The 20,347-nt window shown below is 27.5% G+C and overlaps 1 protein-coding gene across 2 annotated transcripts; it reads right to left on the reverse strand.

The window, feature by feature from the left end:
• Positions 1-1,184: 1,184 nt before the first annotated feature.
• On the reverse strand, positions 1,185-16,308 carry LOC135928134 (RNA-binding protein 26-like). 2 transcript variants are annotated; one of them, XM_065464497.1, is made up of 14 exons: positions 16,190-16,308; positions 15,984-16,105; positions 14,954-15,651; positions 10,365-10,644; positions 9,868-10,252; positions 8,554-8,809; positions 7,787-7,945; positions 6,955-7,191; positions 6,472-6,734; positions 6,030-6,120; positions 5,539-5,674; positions 4,122-4,315; positions 3,076-3,303; positions 1,185-1,904 (listed from the first exon to the last, which is right to left on the reverse strand). In XM_065464497.1, exons 1-14 carry the CDS (start codon positions 16,246-16,248, stop codon positions 1,725-1,727), a joined length of 3,288 nt encoding a protein of 1,095 aa, XP_065320569.1. In that variant the 5' UTR covers positions 16,249-16,308; the 3' UTR covers positions 1,185-1,724. The 2 variants fall into 2 exon arrangements, with proteins under 2 accessions (XP_065320569.1, XP_065320568.1); XM_065464496.1 differs by having other exon boundaries at positions 1,186-1,904; positions 8,554-8,812.
• Between the last annotated feature and the right edge of the window lie 4,039 nt (positions 16,309-20,347).

Here is a 20,347-nt window from a genome sequence, read left to right on the forward strand (position 1 = left end):
AATATTATCTTATAGAAAAATATAATTGGTCAAATTATTATCTTTTGTTTGGAAATAAATAAAATAAATTGCGGGTATCATTACACAAAAAACTTTTCTCTGGAAGTGGCGTTATCATCTGTATTTTAAAATGGATAGATATTTATACGGGAAGTAATACGATAAAAGCTTTGGAAAGTTTCGAAAAATAATAACATAATTTATCACAAATAATTAATATAATATTTATAATGGTTGAGGTTATTTAGAATTCGTTCCGTCTTGAGTAAATTTTATTTTGTATAACAAAACCTTTGCCCGTTTAGCAGTGGTATTGAAAAATGAGATATATTTCTGACTCTTTCCATCTTAAATTATAGTTAGTTCCCTAATATTTAATACAAATTTAGAAAAATTTTAACATTAATTTATTTATATTAATAAATTCAAATATATATTTAAAATTTGGATGATGTTATGGGTGGGTATAGCAAAAAATTGAATTTAATTTAGTATAAAATTATTTGAATAGTATATTTATATAATACATAAATTTTAACAGAAATATATAGGATAACATATTAGAGACATTACTCTATATGCTGCGAAAAATTTTTTTTATGCTTGACGTTCTTATAGAATTGTTTAAATTGCCAAAATTATAGAAAAAAATATTTTGATAAAGTAGTTCAAAAAAGGTAAAACCTGTCGCAAGAAATCATTATTAATATTGTACCTCAACAGAGTTTGAAACCGGAACCTTCAGAACAACGTAAAATGTGGAAATCTGCAAAACCCATAGGAAAAAATTTATTTCCCGACCGGAGTCGAAATAAAAATTGATTATAGTGGGTCTGGCTTTGTAGACCTCTAACTTAATTAACTCATAAAATTATATATCAATAGATAAAACCCTTTCTAAGTAAAAGTTCCAAACTATGATTCTAATTAAAATAAACAGACACAAATGATTAAATGGAGAATACATTTGAATAATATATAAAATATTTATATACACCCAAAATTATTTTATTAATTTACTTTGCCTCTTTTGTCGCTTTCTTTCCTTCTTTTTCATATATATATATATAAAATAATCATTTTTTTTAAATCTTCTATATTTTAATATATAAAAAAACATGTAGTTTTATAAAACAACATAATTAATTTGATAGCCAACAAAAATAAAATTTAAGAAATACAAAATATGGTAAATATTATTTCTTTTTTTGTTTTAAAATGATAGGTTGTGAAATTTATTATTATTTTGGTAAAAATATAAACATAAAATACAGAGACTAAAAATTTTTATAATTAAGAAATAGAACAATTGATAACTTATTTGAAAAATAATAATGTATAACTTATCTCATATTATGTATAATAATAATTGTCATTGTGTTGAGAGAAGGGGGGGGGGTAAAGATTTATGGTCATTGGTGGTTTGCAATATAATTAGCTAATCAACTGGCAATATCATGATAGTAATTGTTAGAGTAAAACATATTTCTAAAAACAATTAATACTTTCTGAAAAACATGTGAAAGTTCAAGGGGAAAGAAGAAATTAAAACATATAATTAAACATCCCACCCTTAATAAGTTTCTAAATTTGATTTTTTTTTAAAAAAAAGGATCTAATAAACATTTTTTTTAAAATGATAGTTACTTATTAAAATATAGTGATATCTTTATAAATATAATCATATTAAAAATATACACTAAAGAAAAAGACAATTTTCATTTTTAGGAAGGGATTATTTGGGACGCGTTATCGATTTGCGGGTTTGAAGGGAAATTTTTTAAAATTTGAATAGAACTATTAGCTGGCATTGTTGTAGCATTATTGGTGGATGATGATTGCCAAGTAAAGCGCATATTAAAACCTTCGAAGGTGAGGCTACTCGAACTTGCCATGGACATGAACTGTAATAAATATAGAGTAAATATAAATGATAAAATTTAACCTTTTTTTTTTGCGATACAATATATTATGAATATGATTTTTAGTTCTACTTAACAGCTAAGTATAAATACAGAAATGCTCTGAATAAATATCGAAACGCCCGCAATTATTAGTTAAAGCTTAGACTGAATCTCAAGATATTAAAATTAAAATGCTCAGATCTAAAATCATTTAAATATATCTAAAAAAAACTGTTTATTTTTTCTTAGGGCGATAAATTAAAAGAATTAATTTTTATTTTCATATTCAAAAATGAAATTTTCTATAATAAAATCGTTATAAATAAAAATTAAGTAACTTTATAAGTACGTGAAACAATATAATATTGAGATTATGATTTCCTAAATGCTTATTGAAACACTCGTAATTATTTCTCAAGGTTCAGATAGCAAACTTAATCGCTAAGAGAAAATAATAGATTCCCAAGATAATTTAAATATCTATAAATTTTCTATTTAGGGCAATGATTTAAATCAATAAACTAAAATGAAATTTTCAATAATAAATTATTTAAACGGCAATCGTTTTTTTGTTTTAAACTTGTGATGTGCCTGTTTCAATAAAATCTTTCAAATTATTGTAAAACCGACATATGTCATTCATATATAAAGTTAATAAATACATGGTTATAATTAGTAAATAATGACTCTAAATCTAGGCAAACCAATTTTCAAATTAAAAAGCCAACAAGGATTTAATAATTAACTTCTTTTTAATAAACTGGTTCAATCCTCGGTCCAGTGAAAATTTTGTCCTATGGTCCTAACTAAAGGTGGGAGTGGTCTAGCCCGTAGAAATTTTATATGGGGTTTTATTTTGGCTTTGACCGAGGAAACATAAATTAATAAATTATTAGCTTAAAAAAATATTTTCATAATTTTTGACCGAGCCCCAACTCCGTAAAAATATTTCCAACGATGCTTGGTCCGCTGGAAAATCTTGTAGTTCAATAGTTCTTGACAAAATTATCTAAAATGCTGAGATACGGTTCGGTACCCATTTTTTAAATATTTAAAACGGATGTTTTCAGTTTTAAAGACTTGCTAAAAAAATCGGGCCAATTTAATAAAACCCGATATTGTGAATATCACCATGACAATTAAATAAATACGTGACATATGAATTCCATACCCTCTCGGCTTCTTTCCTATTTTCAAATTCAAGCCGAAAATTAAGCCCTTTTCCCTCTTCCAGTGATTCGATTCTTTCGAAGGTCTGAGCTGGCAATAATTTAAAGCCCAAATATTCTTTCAGCTTTTCCCCGAACACTAGCCACTTTTCATCTTCGGCGTTAATTGGCTGATTGGGATGGGATGGGTGTAAAGCAAGGAGCAAAGATTTGGGTCTCCTATCGACAGCCTTCAAAGAAAGTAAATATTATTAATTGTTATTTAGAGAAAAAACCATATTTTCAACACTTATTTTAATGATGTAAAATATATCTAAAAAAAATAAAGAACCATTAGGTATAATGAGATGTAAAAATTATAAATAGATCTAAACTTAACCATTTTTTTAAAAAATGTGTATATTTTATAATTATGTGTGCACCAAAACATATACTACTTTTTGGAAGCCGATCCGATATTAAATTGTAATCGTCTGTAAACATACTAATCGTTTTAATTTTTAATGCATACTTCTACTCATCTCATATTACCAACATCATAATTTAACTAAAACCATAACCTAAGTTATTTAAACATATTATAATGATCACTTATATTTTATATTCATAATTCTTATACAAAATATTTTTATCGATAAATCACTTTTTATATAATAACATTAATCTATTTAAATAATAAGCAATAAAAACAAAATTTTAGATAAATTTTTAAAAATTAAGACACCATTTTATCGGATATTTTATAATATCGGCCAATAACCGATATTTAAAAAAGATGAAACATCGAATATGGGTACATAACTTACAATTCACAAGATTTTTTTATACCATCCTGACAACCCTAATTTAAACATTCTCAAAAACCAATTTTTTTTTAAAAAAAATACAAAAAAATAATAAACTACGCCTTATGTTCTTGATTTTCTGAGCCCTTACCAATCAAATAACATACTAACTATATCATGTGACAAAAACAAGGATTAAAAAAATACGTGAAATCAATAAATCACGACAAAAAATCTCAAGAGAAACAAGCAACGGAACTAACATGAGATAATCCGGTACGCATCCTGGGCACCGCTAGACTTCCGTTTGAACTGGTATTTACATCTTTCTTGTAAGCCGACGGTAACTTGTTGATAATTCTGCTCTTGCCCAATCGGATAGGGTTGGAAGAATTGAGAAGGGCGGCCTTTTTACGGTTCAACCTTTGGATTAGTAACTTGATATCTTGAATTTCGGCTTTTTTTGTAGTAGTTTATTTTAACATAATATAGGTTTCATATGTTAGCGTGATTTTTTAAAATTAAAACAATATTTGATGTAACAGTATAATATGATCAATAATTCTTTAATATTATTAAAAATAAAACTATAAAGAATTTAAAATATGCAACTGTAAGATGGGGATAAAAAATTTTTTATTTTTTAAAATTATATAAATAAATAAGAAATTTAAATACATTTTTAGGAACATTCAGGGTCCGGAATGCGTTCCATAAATTTACTCAAATTTCAGTTCCCGGCCCGTTCCTGCTTATAATAGATTTTTTAAAATCAGATTATGACATTTTATAAAGTAAAATTTGATCAAGAAAATAACCCTTCTGATTTTATTTTTAAAATAAGTTGTACCAAATCTAAGCGTTTGTATCTTGTTCTTAAAATAATGTATTTTAAATGAAATGGTGAAAATTGGTAAACGCTTTTGCGTTTTAACATATTTAAAAAAAACGCAAAATAGTTTGAGATAATTTTTAATAATAACTTATTCTCTTTCAAAGCTGAAATAAAAACATGTCAATTTTTTTTGCTGTTTTACGCTGTATTTATAGCATACGCTCAAGCGATGGGATATAATTGCTAAATCATCACAACTGATTCGTCATAGCGATAATAATTTTTGATATACGTAAACAGCTGTAGCGATTTCATCATTTCGCTCAGTATTGATAAATTATACCTTATTTGGCTTGATTAAGTAAATTATGCAGCGAAAAATTTAGTGTCGCTTAAACGAATCGTACCTAACTTTAAATGCGACCTTAACTGCCTAAATTTAAAATAAATATTTTTTTTTTCAAAAAAAACGCAAACTTGAATGGTCATAAATGACAAAAAGGTGCGGACATCTATTAAGGAAATCTCGAGTGCTTGCTGCAATATTTTTTAGGGCAAAATATTGGGTAAAATCAAATCGTCTAACAACACAGTACATAATCTATTTACTGTATACTCTGTATAATTTATATAACTATACATTTACAATTTCTAATCAGAGTTTGAAAATTTGTGATCAAATTTTACTTAAAAATGACAAGATCTTTTTTTTTATATGAAACTTTCAAATATTATATTTTTTATAAATGATTTATCAAAAACGCCTAATTTCTAAAAAGCTAGAACGCTCTGGTATAAGCAACTTGGCCTAACAACTATTCTAGTTATAGTGGATATAAACTTACTCGTATTGAAGGAGGAATTGGTTTCTTTGTTGACGGGAGAAGGGGCGAATGCCAGGTTGTTAGTAGCATTAGAAAGAAGCTCTTTCGGGGCCCTGGTGATCAATTCGAGCTCGGCATCTAGAATTTGCTTTTTGGTCTATAAAATTTTTTTTAAATTTGATAGATAATAGTTTTGTGAATGATGGGGTAAATATAAGAATGAATAAAATGTAATTGACATCGGAAAGATATACATCATTTGTGGGCGGTAAATAGAAAATAAAACAAATTTTTTTCAAAAAAAAATTTAATATAAAATTACGATAATTTGAATTCGTCAGTAAATATTAAACTTAAAAAAAAATTAATTACCTTTTTTTAAAAAATATTTGTCAGTAAAAAATATTTACACCTCCAATTATGGATTTTTTTAAAAAAAGTTTGTCCTTTGAATTAAGAATTATAATTACTACATGATGAGGTGTTTTTTTCTTATCTAAAATAAATCAAACCATTTTAATAATATTTTCTTTTATAGTGTTGCCAATCAGACTCATCCCATGAGCACCAGTGGCGGGATTAACGTTAATACCATTAGAAGAGCTAAATTGTATATATATTTTTTTTAAAAATAAACATTAAAAAAGTCATTTCAAAAATTAATAAGTTGCGAGACATTTATTCTTATTTTTAAAATTTGAACAAAAAATGGCCAAATATTTTTTTTTAAAAAAAATGTGATAAATTATGCGAGGAGGGTTAGTCAACCCTATCTATTTCACTCCTCCCATCAGCGGATATGGGAATTAGGAGAGTATTCATAGCGACGAATACATCACAATCTCCCACGTCAATCACTAGTATTCGATGCGATCATGGCGCTAATTATAACGGCTCAAATAGAATCCCAAAATTTAAAGATTCAGCTTAGACACAAAACAATATTATTCGAACCCGTAATAATCGTCCAGTTCCCTCTTGAGCTTACCCACGCTTTGCTCGAGTTCTTTCATGGTCTCGATGGCCGTATCCCGAACAGAACCGGAAAAGAGGGCAGGTTTGAGGCTCATTTTCTCTATTAGGGCCCTCTGATTTTCGATCCGTTTCAACAGGAGAGAGTAACGAGTGCGGGTTAGGTCAATGCGTTTGTCCAACCTCAGAGATTGGGGGTCCATCGTGTCATTTGTAGCAGGGGTAATGGAGATCGGGGTATGTGCCTTATTTTCGAAAGTTTAAAAAAGGGGGTTAAAGGAAGGTTTTAGGGGTCAGCGAATAAAAACTAATCTGAAAATGTCGATAAAGAAAAATCTGGAAAACATTAGAATCAATTTAATGTGGGCGTGTTCAATAATTCTAATGGGTAATTTATTTATCTCTTATTTTATAGTTATCTTCAAAGGTTTAAAAAAAAATTTAAGCAATGGCAAACAAAATTACCTCTTCATTTTTATCAAACCAATCTCCCGTCATCTGATCGGTCGCATGTTGAGGCGGAGGGATATTGTGTTGGCTGAGTTTGATCTTTTTGAAATGATTATTGAAATGGGAGGTATCGGAAGAAAACTTTTTAATTCTTGCTATTTTTTGGGAGTCAATGCGTGGGTTAGCATCTTCTCTCAACTCCGTTTCTAGTGGATCATTAAAGCCTAACTCGTTCGATTCTGATCGATCAAACTAATTTTGTAATGAAAATTATTAATACAAATATTTAGGCCGTATCCCATCAAGTAGAACCAGAACGTACTCATAATGATAAATTTTTAAAAACACGCATTTACTTTTCTCCTATAAAAGCTTTAATGATTATTTTTATAGCTAAATGTTTTTTCTTCATTTTTTTTAAAAATATATTTTACAATATAAATTCTGGGTAAAATTTGAAGGAAGAACTTTGTAAAATGTTCGAAAATAAAAATTGCGAAACGAGCATTAGATTAAATCAAATTATTAATTTTCCTTTATATTAAAGTAAAACGTTTGTGTTTAGAAATAAAGTATATTACTTGTTACTTTGCAAAATAAATGTAAAAAATGATGTTCTTTTAAAAATAGTATAATATTCAAGATTTGACCCTCTTTTCTATTTTTATCTATAAATACTTCGAATCAAGTGATTTTTAACATCTCATATATTCTGCCGAGGATCTCATTAGGAATTATTCTAATTTTACAAGTTTTATAATCGATCTCCAATGCAACTTTGGACAGACCAAATTGATTTGTGGAAGGATTTAGTTGCATGGCATGCATATACATTATACATATATACCTTATTAACATTGTCGGATTCCACTTTGGATGGGTTGTGCCAAAACATCTTGATGAAACGATTATTGAATATAGGTTCCTGGCATTTGTAAGCCTTATAAGCTTCCGCGTTGGAGCTAAAGGTCACTAGAGCAGCTCTGGGGTCGTCATCGTGGTTGACCTGGGTAGTGGGATATACAAAAACGATAATTAAAATTAGGATCGTCTCATCGTCTCGAAACTTTCCAGTTTCAAAAAAAAAAGACCAAAGTTTGTAGAAAAATAAATTTTTGTTTTAAACTTTTAATCATAGAGTATTTTAATATGACTTTTCTGATTTCATTGTCCATTTATTGAGTTTCCATATTAGTCCGTTTCTAACATCTATACTGTTAGTCCATCTAGTGCTGTTAAATAGCTCGTTTTGAGCCGATTTTTAAAAACGGCTAACTAAATATTTTATCCAGAAAAATATTACGCAACCCTGAAGATTTTGTTCATAGAAGGACCAAAGGTCTAGACATATATTATCAAAATCTCGAGGCCTAAGCAATATTTTTCAGGCCAAATTATTGAGTTAGCCGTTTTTAAAAATCTATTCAAAACGAGCCGTTTAACTACACTAAGTCCATCTAAACAGCAAATTCTTCCCTTTTACAATGGCAGGGAATTAGATGACATGTTTTTTCACCCTTATTCATTTACAATCTCACGATTTAACGCACCCTATTTTCCCCGTGTAACTTTCTCAAATTCATTCATTTATTTAAGAAAGAAATGTTTACACACTTGAATATTGACTAATTGGCCGAATCTTTGGAAGTAACCGTTCAGTTGACTAATACTATTCATCTCCACAGGTATTTTCTTGAGCTCGAGAGTTTTGTTATTTTTATTGCCAACCTGATTTTGAGGATTCTGATTTTTGAATAACGAGGGATTGGATCTCGTGTTGATGATAACGTTGTTGTACTTATTTTTGATGGAATTAATTAACCTTTTGCGATTGGTGTGATGATTGAAATTGTTAGTGTAAGTCAGCGTGCTACTGTTTCAATGTGTATGAAAATATATATTGTACATAATAATTAAATAATATGACAATTTTCCCGTTTATAATTAGCGAAAACATTAATGGTTCAAACAATTAGGAATATATTTTTTTATATATAACATCCTCAAAAATCTAATATTGACAGACGTAAAAGAAGGCAATGTTCATAGAGGTTGGAGTGGTTAAGTCCCAAACCGAGTAAAAATTTCCTAGCTCTCAGCCTAGTCCATAATTATTTTACACAATTTTTTTAGGCCCGGCCTGGGGTTATTTTAAAAAAATTAAAATACGGCCCGGCCCATGTACCCGGCCCGTAAGTCTCTGATCATTTTTACACCCAGTCCTGCCTATGAAATATATTTTTATACGAGTTATCCAACCCAGCCCATAATAATTTATTTTATGATGAAAAACAACATGAATTTGCCTAATTATCAGCTTCAAAAACCTTTTCAAAATTTCGGACCAGCCAATAAAAAACATTTGGTAAAAAAAATACAAAAATCTTAATTATTTTGGGAAATCAAGTGAAAACTATTCCATAACATCTGTAAATATTATTTTAGATATTTTCGAGGAGTAGGTCACCAGAATCGGAAGTGTGTCAACTGAAATTTTTCGAAAAATCGAGTCAGCAACCATGTTTCGAAACCAATATTTTATTTATTTTATAATCTTTTAAAAAAGATAAAAATGGTAGTTCAAAATATGTGGTGGTTCGAAATAGCTAAAATGATAGATTCTTTATATATTATCGAAAATCTCTAAAAATAATGGTGCTAGATGTTAGGATCCAGAAATATTTAAGAAAATCACTTAATGGTTCAATAAAAAACAATTGAAATATAAGTATCACCTTCCCTAACCTAATATCTATTAATAATACTATTTTAGAGATATTCGAGAATATATTACATATCATCCCCATTTTTCGCGATTCGTAAAGTTTATTGAGAGTAATAAGAAAATTTTTACCCATCAATCTTTAAAAAAAAAAATTAAAGTAGATTTTCTAATGTGGGAATAAATATGTAGAAGGAATATTTTACTCGTCTTGGAAATCTCCTCCCAATCGTCCATAGTCGAAGCCCCCAATGGGCCCTCCAATGTTTACTTGAAAATTATCGGGAACATCCTCGAGGGCGTGGTCCAAGTCTACATCTTCCTCATCGATACCGACAATTTCGGCTTTTCGAGCCAGCCCGGGTTCCTCCGGATTGTATTCGCTCAGCATAACGTTCGTCGTACAAGGATAGGAGAGATGGTGAGTCATGGGAAGTTGCGGGGGCGGTAAAAGAGGGGCGCGGCTGGAATGAGGGGGCGGGAAGTGAGGAGGCGGAAATAGCGGTGGCGGTAAGGAAGGAAATGAGGGAGGCGGGAGAGAGGAGAGAAAAGAAGATGGATGCATGGGCGGAGGGTGGGATGGTAATGATTCTACGGAGTAAGGATTTTAGGATAAAATAATAGATGAAAGGTAATAATCAATTATACAATTTTATTGGAAAATTAGAGCTATCTTAATAAGGATAAAGGTTTGTAAACTTACCACTGGCAAACGGGAAAACAGATTTGACGTCGGTCAAAACTACGGCATCCTTCCCGTGCCCGTAAGGACATTGATCGCCCTTCATGCAAAACCCTTTCTCGTTATAATCTCTACAAGAGCCCGCCGCGGTGGGGACCAGGCTTGAGGCGGATGTAGATACGGGTATTATAATAGTTTTGTTGATTTTATTTTCCGGGCCAACGTCATGGCTTTTGATCAAAGTTTTTTTGGGAGGAGTTTGAGGAAGTTGAGATGAAGGTAGATCTTTAGAAGCGTTTCGCTTTGTTCGACGATTAAGGAATAAAGATAAATGAATAGATAAGTTACTTAGAATCGATGCCTATAACAACATTTTAAAGAAATTCGGAGTTTGGGAAAAATTCAAAACCTGACCAAATCTGGAAATTACTATCAGACTTTAAAAAATGTTTGGAAACCAGTTCAGAAACTAGTTCTAACAAGAGTCCGAGTAAAAAAAAATCCCTATAATATATTGCTTAAAATATTGCGAGATTAGATCTGTGCGCCTATGAATTATTCATCTTTGGCAGCGCCTGTGCATTTTTTTACCGGTGGCCAGCAGCACACCGAATACCAATAAAACAACATAAATGATAAAGAGTGTAAATTTGTTTGTATATTATAATATTTATAAAATTTAGCAAAAAAATCAAAATAAAATACATATTGAATCATCAAATTAAGCAATGAGTGATAAGAAGATTGAATTTTCACATTATCTATAAAAAAAAAGAGAAACATTTTACACAAATATAAATTTATTTACTATATAAAATTAAAACACTATTAAAATAAAATTGCACTATCATAATTTTGTTCCCAAAAAGGAACCATAATTAGATTTAAAATTTTCTATTTAAATTTTTTGAATGAAGGCCTAGGCCGGGCACACGGGTCGGCCGTACTTAAAATATGCCTGGGCCATGTTAGGCCTAAAAATTTTTAAAAAATAATACATGGGCCGGTTCAAAAAATATAAAAACCGAGCCAGGCCAAATTTTTTTTAAAAAAATCAGGGGCAGGTTAGATCTCAGATGTATATATATAAATTCTTTGCCATTGTTTGTAATACAGGATTTTTACAAACTTATAGGTGAATGGCAAATAATGGACATTTGTGGAAGTTACCATAGGAATAAATAGTAAATTGTTAAATTTTTTGGATTTATTGATCTTTTTTGTTTCTGCTGTGTCAGTGGATTGATATTGATGTTTGAGAGGAATGAAAATTTAAATATACAAATTGAATTTATAAATTTATATGAGAATATATATCATCATAGTTATCAAGTGTAAATAAAATTTTATTCAAGTTATCTGGGGATAATGAAGACCTTTTTGAGTTCAATATCAACCGAGTATGTCCATTCTAGATGCTGGCAACTGTGATGGAAAGTATCTTCCTAGCAAATATGAATTAGATAATTCTAGTTCTGTAATTCCAAAATGATAGTACGTCATTTTTAACTAGCGAACATTGTAAGAAATATAAATTATATTGATTCCAGTATAAGATTTAATTTATTATAAATATTTTTACACAAGTTTTTTGTGTTCCATTTAAAGATATTTATATAAACCACTTAAAATCGATGGTGCCATGAAATGTCTTAAAAGTTAATCAGTGGGAGTGGCGTGGCATACTGATACATTTTGGTGTATTGATTTATTGTTTAAATATTTTTATTGGATTCTTTAAAGTGTTTGGAACTCGGATCTCGCTATTCCATAATGGTGGGTTTTGTTCCCAAATATTTTTAAATTTTGCTGATGTCCAAATTAATAAATAGCCACTCTTTATAAAAAAGATGTCCTGTTAAGCCATAAATTTAGCAAAAAACATTGAGCTAAAAATTTCTAAACAGATAAGAAGTGTATATATAAAAACACAGCACATTTTGTATGCTCCGCCCAAATTCGTCCTAACTCTGAATGCAGGCCTTATTCAGAGTTGCTAATGCGAATTTGCAGCATAGAATACAAAAATAGAGCGTATTAAATAAAATTTGCCATGAATTGTAATTATGAATGATGGGTAATATAATTACATGAAAGCCTAATATTTTACTTTTTTAAAATAATAACTATAAAACTGATATTAATAACTAAAAGAAAGCCTCATTTCATATGTCTTCTCAATATTTAAATTTTGTTGTGAATTAATTTATTACCTTAACTGTGAAGAGTACACAATACATGAAAATAATTTATAGACCTATAATGCTTTATCAAAATTCACTGCATTATAAGCAGGGTTGTTAAAAAGACCGATTAGTGTTAATTTTAAAAAACCACCCAAATTAGCCAAAATAATATTATGTAAGCCTCAAGTTTTGCCAAATAGAGTTCCAAACCTTCATGGCTTCTATGAGCTAAATCTACCTTGGCTAAAATCTTAATTGGGACTTTTCTGGGTTTTTAACAACCTTAATTATAGGTTCAAAATTAAAAAAATTTTTTGGTGGTAATGAAGACTGAGAAAATTTTTTTTTTTTAATTTTAAAATATGGCATTAATATACAAGAAGTTTTAAGGAGTTTATCTCTAAAAAACAAAGGCAAGCTTCAATTTTTTAAAATTATAAAATAAGATGTCCTATAAAAATCTAGGAAAAATCAGTATCAAGATAGGCATTATAGAAAAATTTTTAGGTATAATATTGGATCAAGTGCATCATCTCTAGTAGTGTAGATTAGGCAAGGTGATAACAAAAAATTTTCCTAATAATTCCAAACTATTGTTGTATAATAATGATTTTTAATCATTTAGACGATTTATTTGTAAAAATTCAGTTTAATTTTACTCAAACTGAATGTGAATTTTTAAATCAAGATGAGACAAATTACACAATATAAATTGTCTTACTTGGATAGTTAGACTTGACTTGGTTTTGACCTTGAATTAGAGAAAATTTGTAAAATATATTCAAAATTAAAATTATATGGGATTAGGAGAAATATGTAATTAGCAGTTCCAAAAACATGTTTTTTTTTAATTGACAGTATTATGAAAAAAATGACTAGTATACAATGAAAAATTTATTTACAAAAAATAAGAAAAAGGTTGCAAAAGATTAGGTAGTACTATGATCTCCAACTTGTTTATATTTATCAGTTCCTAAAACATGTTTTTTTTATTGACAGTATTATGAAAAAAATGACTAGTATACAATGAAAAATTTATTTTATTTACAAAAAATAAGAAAAAGGTTTCAAAAGATTAGGTAGTACTATGATCTCCAACTTGTTTATATTTAGGGTACAAAGGCTCCAGGTAGTGTTGTTAAATGGCTCATTTTGAGCCGATTTTTAATAACGGCTAACTATGGCTGTGCCGATATTAAATATCGGATCGGCACCGATATCTCGAGTTTTCCAAAAATATCGGATCGGGCCGATACCTGTAAAAACCCGATCTAATCCGATCTTTTTACTTCTCTTTTCTTGTTATTTTATGTATATTAATTTTACAATGATAATATTTTCTAAATAATTTCTTTTTAAACAATGCAAATGCACAACACAGCTAAAATTTTGCTTATTTTTTAAAATAGATTTATAGAAAGAAACACCCAATTATTTATTTCAAAATAACGCCAATTTTATTATTTATATTTTAAATAAAAAATTTTTTAAAATATGTTATCTGAATTATGGAAATATTTTACAAAAGACATAAATAATTTTGCAAAATCCGTTATCTGCAGAATTCTAATTTCATGGGGAGGAATAATGAAAAATTTATTATATACTACCAATTAGTGTTGTTAAACGGCTCGTTTTGAGCCAATTTTTAAAAACGGCTAACTTGATACTTCATACAGAAAAATATTGTGCAAGCCTGAAGAATTTGCTCATAGAAGGAACAAAGGTCTAGACATATATAATAGAAATCTCTAGACTTGGGCACTATTATTCTAGCTAAAATATTGAGTTAGCCGGTTTAAAAAATCGGCTTAAAATGAGCCGTTTAACAACACTACTACCAATATCCGTAAACTTTTTAAAATTATTTTAGAAATAAAAAAATTAAATTAATTGCATAATTCGAATTTTTGCATAAAAAATATTGATTTCTTAATTACGTTTGGTTCAGAGGGGGGTGGTGAAAAATCAATATAAATATCTGATCTGTATCGGTTTTAAACCAATATCGGATAGTATGTGGTCGGCACAACCCTACAGCTAACTCAATATTTTATTAGGAAAAATATTATGCAAGCCTTAAGATTTTGCTCATAGGTGGCACAAAGGTTTGAACATCTATTGACAAAATCTAGAGGCCTAGACAATAATTTTCTGGCTAAAATATTGAGTTAGCCATTTTTAAAAATCGGCTCAAATCGAGCCGTTTAACAACACTAGCTCCAGGTATGATATATTTAAGATTAATATTGTGAGGTAAATTGAGTGTACCCTATGATAAATTTTTGGATATTGTCCAATAAAATATTTTTAGCTGGGAAGGTTAAGGGCTAAAAATATTAAAGGATTTTAGAAAACAATAAAATCAATAATATATATATGAATATCAGAGGTTTTCAAAGTAATTATGATTATATCAATTACTTCATTGTAAACTGGAGCACTCTTATCAATATAATTATTATCCTCCAGGTTCTTGGTAATTGTTCTATCATCCTTGGGGCTTATTTGTTGAGAGGAATGAGCTTGTTTAGATGGAGCAATACTAGATGGTGGTATTAGTTTCTCATCGATTGACAAAGTGGTAAATTCATACTTCTTGACTACTTTTTCCTTATCTTTTTCTTTAATCTTTTCTCTTTCCTTTTCTTTGTCCCTCTCTTTATCTCTGCTAATTTTTGTGACATTGGCAATATTTCTTTCAATAGCAGAGACATAATTCTTGAGATTGTTACTTTTAACTTTTTCTTTGTTAAAGTTGAAATTGTTTTTGTCTACACTTTTACTTATATTTGTGTTGGGATATGAGTTATTGTTATTAGAGGGTACTTTGATGTTGCTGGAAAGTTTATTAGAATTATCTTCTGAACTACTCGAATCAGAACTACTGGAGGCTGACTCATATCTTTTACGCCTATTTTTATCAATGTGAGTAGAGACTGATGATGTGTTGATGTTATCTTTTAATAAATTGGAGGTTGATTTTCCCAAAGTTTTAGAGCTGGATGTTTTGGAGATTAAGGATATAGATGAAGAATTTTTATCAGTTCCTTTGGAAGTGAGGATGTTATAGCCTTTAGTTTTGATGACCTCAAACAGTTTGTTAACAAAGTTTTCGGTTTCTTAAATATTTTAATTTATAAATTTAAAAATCAATTATTACATATTCATCTGAAAAAAAACCTAGAATATATTCTATCTATAATATTTTATTTAGCATTTTTGATTTAATTTTTAAGAATTAAATAAATTTGTCGAATTTAAACTTAATACATAATATAAATTATTAATTTGTGGGATTAGAATTGTGGGTATTAATAATGCAAATTTTGTAAACCAAAAAAAATTTAATAAACTTAACTGACTTTATCTTACAAGGTAAAAATAACCTGATAACCATATTTTAATCATTTAGATTGGTTTAAAATGAAATATTATTTAATGATGAGCTTACCATCTTGTAAAAATACATCCAATTGATCAACGCATATTTTTTTAAGTTCATATTCACTTTTATTATCCTTTTTTATCAAAGCCAATACATATTTTGACAAGGCATCTGGATTAGCTTCACTCCTAAATTAATATATAAATATTTTAAATAATATTAGGATCAAATTGGTTTTATTATAAATAGCATAAATATATATATAATATTACAATGTTGCTAATATTTTAACAAGCCATGTCTGTAAAGCCGCCGGATTTTCTATTAACATTGATTAATATTCATATATTTAGAATAGAAAGTATGATATGATATAAATATTTAAAAATTTATATCGCCTCTAGGAATAGTTTAGGATTTTCATGATATTTCTTTTTAATTTTTTAATAATTAATGAATTCGAATATCTGGTGTTAGTTTCTTTAATAATAATAATTTATCTAAAAAATAGCAAAAATATTCAAACTTATTTAAAATAAAATCTTAAATTCTGTTGAAGATATATCTATTACCAATGTAACGTTATGGTTTATCGAAAAGTTGCTATACTTTTGGCACCAATTTAATTTTATATTATCTGTTTTTATATTGTTTTTCGACAATAAATAAAATATTTAAATTATCGTTAAATGTATATATAATAGAAAATTTATAAACTTTCTTCTTGTTAAATAATTGAACATTCTATATAAATGATATTATTTTAAACCATTTGGGATATAATTTTTACTTTCAAAATTATGCTATTGGAATTTTCCAGTACTTGATTTAATAAAGATACTTCTAATTCTGAGCTAATTCCTACAGTTTACAGTTTTTATAAATGCAAATGGTATACTTTTAAGTTCAAGTTACATGTACCGAAATTGCAGAATTACTGTGATTATATATAACAACTCTTAAAGCTCGACATGTTGTTATCTTCTCACGCTATCACCTCCTGTAATTTTCTCCGTAGGCAAAACGATTACTAGAGCTTCGCCGTCTGTATCATCATTGATTTATTTGTGTAGGCGGCGCGGCGTGTAAGATTTTTAAAATGTTATTTAATATTTATATATTAGATTATTATTTTTAAATTTGAATATAAAAATTAACAAAATATAAATTGCATTGGTATATAATAGTATTTATTACAATGCTTCAAATAAACTTGATATGAAAACCTTAAAAAGAAATCAATATGGCCTATCCGTTGGCACAGCATATTAATTATATTAGAAAAGAAAGTATTCGTGGTGTCAACAAGAGTTATACAATAATATGCTACATAGGGAAATAATGTTTAAAACCTTTTAATACCGAATGGGATATAGTTGACGAACTACGCATTTACTAAATCCATTCAGAGTTTGTAGAATTCCTTTTCCCCTAAAACAATTAAATTCAGCATATTATTTCATAGTAAAATATTAAGCAAATATATAATAAATGAATCTATTACCTCACTCAAATATCATTTATTTTATCTAAAAGAAAAGAAAAAAGGATTGACAATAAGTTTACAATTACTGAACTGCAAATAATTTATTTATAATATATTATTGGCCATAATCCATGATTCAAGATTTTAAAACTGTTTCAGTATATTTAATTTAAATTCTTCCACATTTTTACATTTTATAATTAGATATTTAAAACTTATGGAACATCAGAAATGCAGAGAATGAGATTAGTTGAAGATAATGAGAAAACATTCGATTCTTATCTAACAAAACAAATAAACAATTATTTGCAAGCAACGATTAAATAAAATTAATATTTTAAAACAAGAAAACCACATTTTATTTGGCCAACATATTATATTAGAACAAAATTCCCTAATCTATTGAGGAAAAAAGCGACCAAAACTTCCTAGTATTAATTTATCTGGGAAAGTACTATCTACTGCATCAAGTACACATGTCGAAATAATTTTAATACATCACTGGACTATTATTCAATGCTAAAAGAACCTTGTTCCCTATCAATCTAGACAAAATAATATTTATTTACAGATATTAAAGTTTAACTAAATTTGATTTCTAATTTCTTTATATTTCTTATTGTAGTAATATAAAAATTATATGCATAATTGCATTTTATACATATATATAGATAATATTGATAATGGAAATATATGTATGTGAATATATGATATGATATTATATATATATTAGGAATTATTATATTCGTTAGTTAGATATGTTTTATAATGTGTATATTTGTATGTATAATATCGATTGATAATATTGTAATGTAAAAATATCTATTATAATATCTTATATTCTGCCTTATAAAAGAACATCATTATATAAATAAATGAATGTTATATAAATTATATATTGTTTAATTTGAAATATTTCCACGTTTTTTATTTGATATATAATTTTATCACATTTTAATATTGGTTATAATTTTATTTTATTTCCTTATAATAATTTACATTTTATTTTTCAATGATATATTACATTTTTATTTTTTAGATCAATTATATATTTTTTTATCTCTTTATATATCTTTTTTTTAAACAATAATAAAAAAAATAACTAATACAAATTGATGTATAAAAAAATGTTATAAAATTTTGACCAAATTTAAATACAAATTGATATATAAAAAATAAATCAATTGCCAAAATAAATAATAAAATAACATCGATCAACATATTCAACATATACTATGTGATATGCAATGACCAATGATATAATATCATTGGCAATGACATTGTCATTGATGATATATGAAATTATTCCATTTATTAAAATTACTTTATATTTTGTTTGCATTCTAAATTTAATATAAATTAGGTTTAATATAAATAGATAGAATATTACGGATGTCATGTGTGATGTGACTCTAAAAAAGTCAATTTCTTAATCTATTTAAGAAAACGAGAAATACATAAGGTTAATTTACATGTGGATAAATTAGAGATCCGCAAATCATGTCCCGGCCCGAGCCTGGCCCATAAATTTTTAATCAAGATATCAATAAATTTGTGAAACAAATTGAGATATATCTTAATATTCTTATAAGAAACAAGGTGCTAATAATTTTTATTAATGGGATATTTGTTTTACAATAAAAAAAAATTGAAATTTCTTTTATATTTAAATAAAACCCGATGGGGTGGACATAATCTTTAACTGGGACGGGCTTGGGACAAATAAAAAAACTACAGTTCAGTATCGGGCTGAGCAGGTCAAATAAGAACCAAATTATATTAACAATCTAGGAACTAAGAGTGCCCAAATAAATTTTAAAAAAAAAGAATACAATGATTTATAAATTAATTTCGTTTTGCATATGTGCAGCTAATTTTAAAAAAAACGCCGCTACCGATTGAAACCTGCAAACCGATCTAATTTTAAACGAGTTTTATTAATAATTAAGAGTTGTTTACATTTTAAAATATTATAATGCCTATTTTGAGGCTTATTTGTGATATCGCATTTAAAATATGTATAATTAAATCTAGCATTTTTATTTAAAAATTTTTTTTTTAAAAATCATTATGCCTATAAGTAAGTTTATTTGCTATTATATTGGTTATTATTTATGTTGATTTCAAATTTTGCAAGAGGTTTAAATTATAACTTCTCATTATAGTCCAGTCTTATCTTGTTTGCTTAAAGAATTATTATATCAAGCCTAATTTTAAGGCTTATTTATTAGTTATATAGCGTTTGATCTCAAATTTTGTTCACAACCAATAAATTAACTCATATTTTAACGTACGAGCTTTCTAAGTCCACATAAAATGATAAGGGGTGTTATTATTTTTTAAACTTAATTACAATAATTATAAATCTTTTTTATAAAAATCTTACCAAAAATGGAGATAAAATTAATAGTAAAATTATGACTATTTAATTATTCATAATTAAAGCTGAAAATCTTAGATTTCAAAAAATTTCTAAGAATGATAAACGAATCGGGTAGTAAATTATTATAGACACAAAAGATATATTTGAAATTTTCATTATAAGTTCAAGGTTTAAAAATTTCTATATAAGACCTTTGCCTTAAATATTTAGAGTATAATAAGCGAAAATATTTTTTTTTACTAAGTTTTTATTTGATATTCATGTTGAGATATTATGTTTAAAAGTTTGAACTCCACCCACCTCATGACATATCCCAGTTGATCTAAACATAAAAACAGGTAAAAAACATTTTCTCGAAGTTATAAATCTTTAAAATTACAGATCCGCGCTAAGACTTAAATTAGTCTATCAAATAAATAAATTCAACCTAAATATTCAAATAATTGTGTATATTTCCATGCAGGCTAAATAAAAAAGAAAATTCTCATGGCAGTACCTATTAATAAGTTATCACTAATTCCGTTGACATTGGTTTAGAGTCAAGTGAGTACGATATATAAA

Source organism: Gordionus sp. m RMFG-2023, chromosome 4, assembly GCF_954871325.1.
Source record: "Gordionus sp. m RMFG-2023 chromosome 4, tfGorSpeb1-WG-v2, whole genome shotgun sequence".
Classification (NCBI taxonomy): domain Eukaryota; kingdom Metazoa; phylum Nematomorpha; class Gordioida; order Chordodea; family Parachordodidae; genus Gordionus; species Gordionus sp. m RMFG-2023.

Excerpts from the sequence above, each read along its gene's own strand:
- LOC135928134 (XM_065464496.1), bottom strand. The coding sequence starts at position 16,248 with ATGTTAATAGAAAATCCGGCGGCTTTACAGACATGGCTTGTTAAAATA. Across the intron at positions 6,735-6,954 it reads GGTTTGATAAAAATGAAGAG|GCACATACCCCGATCTCCAT; the intron begins GTAATTTTGTTT and ends TTCGAAAATAAG. Across the intron at positions 4,316-5,538 it reads CAATTCCTCCTTCAATACGA|CCGAAATTCAAGATATCAAG; the intron begins GTAAGTTTATAT and ends CTACAAAAAAAG.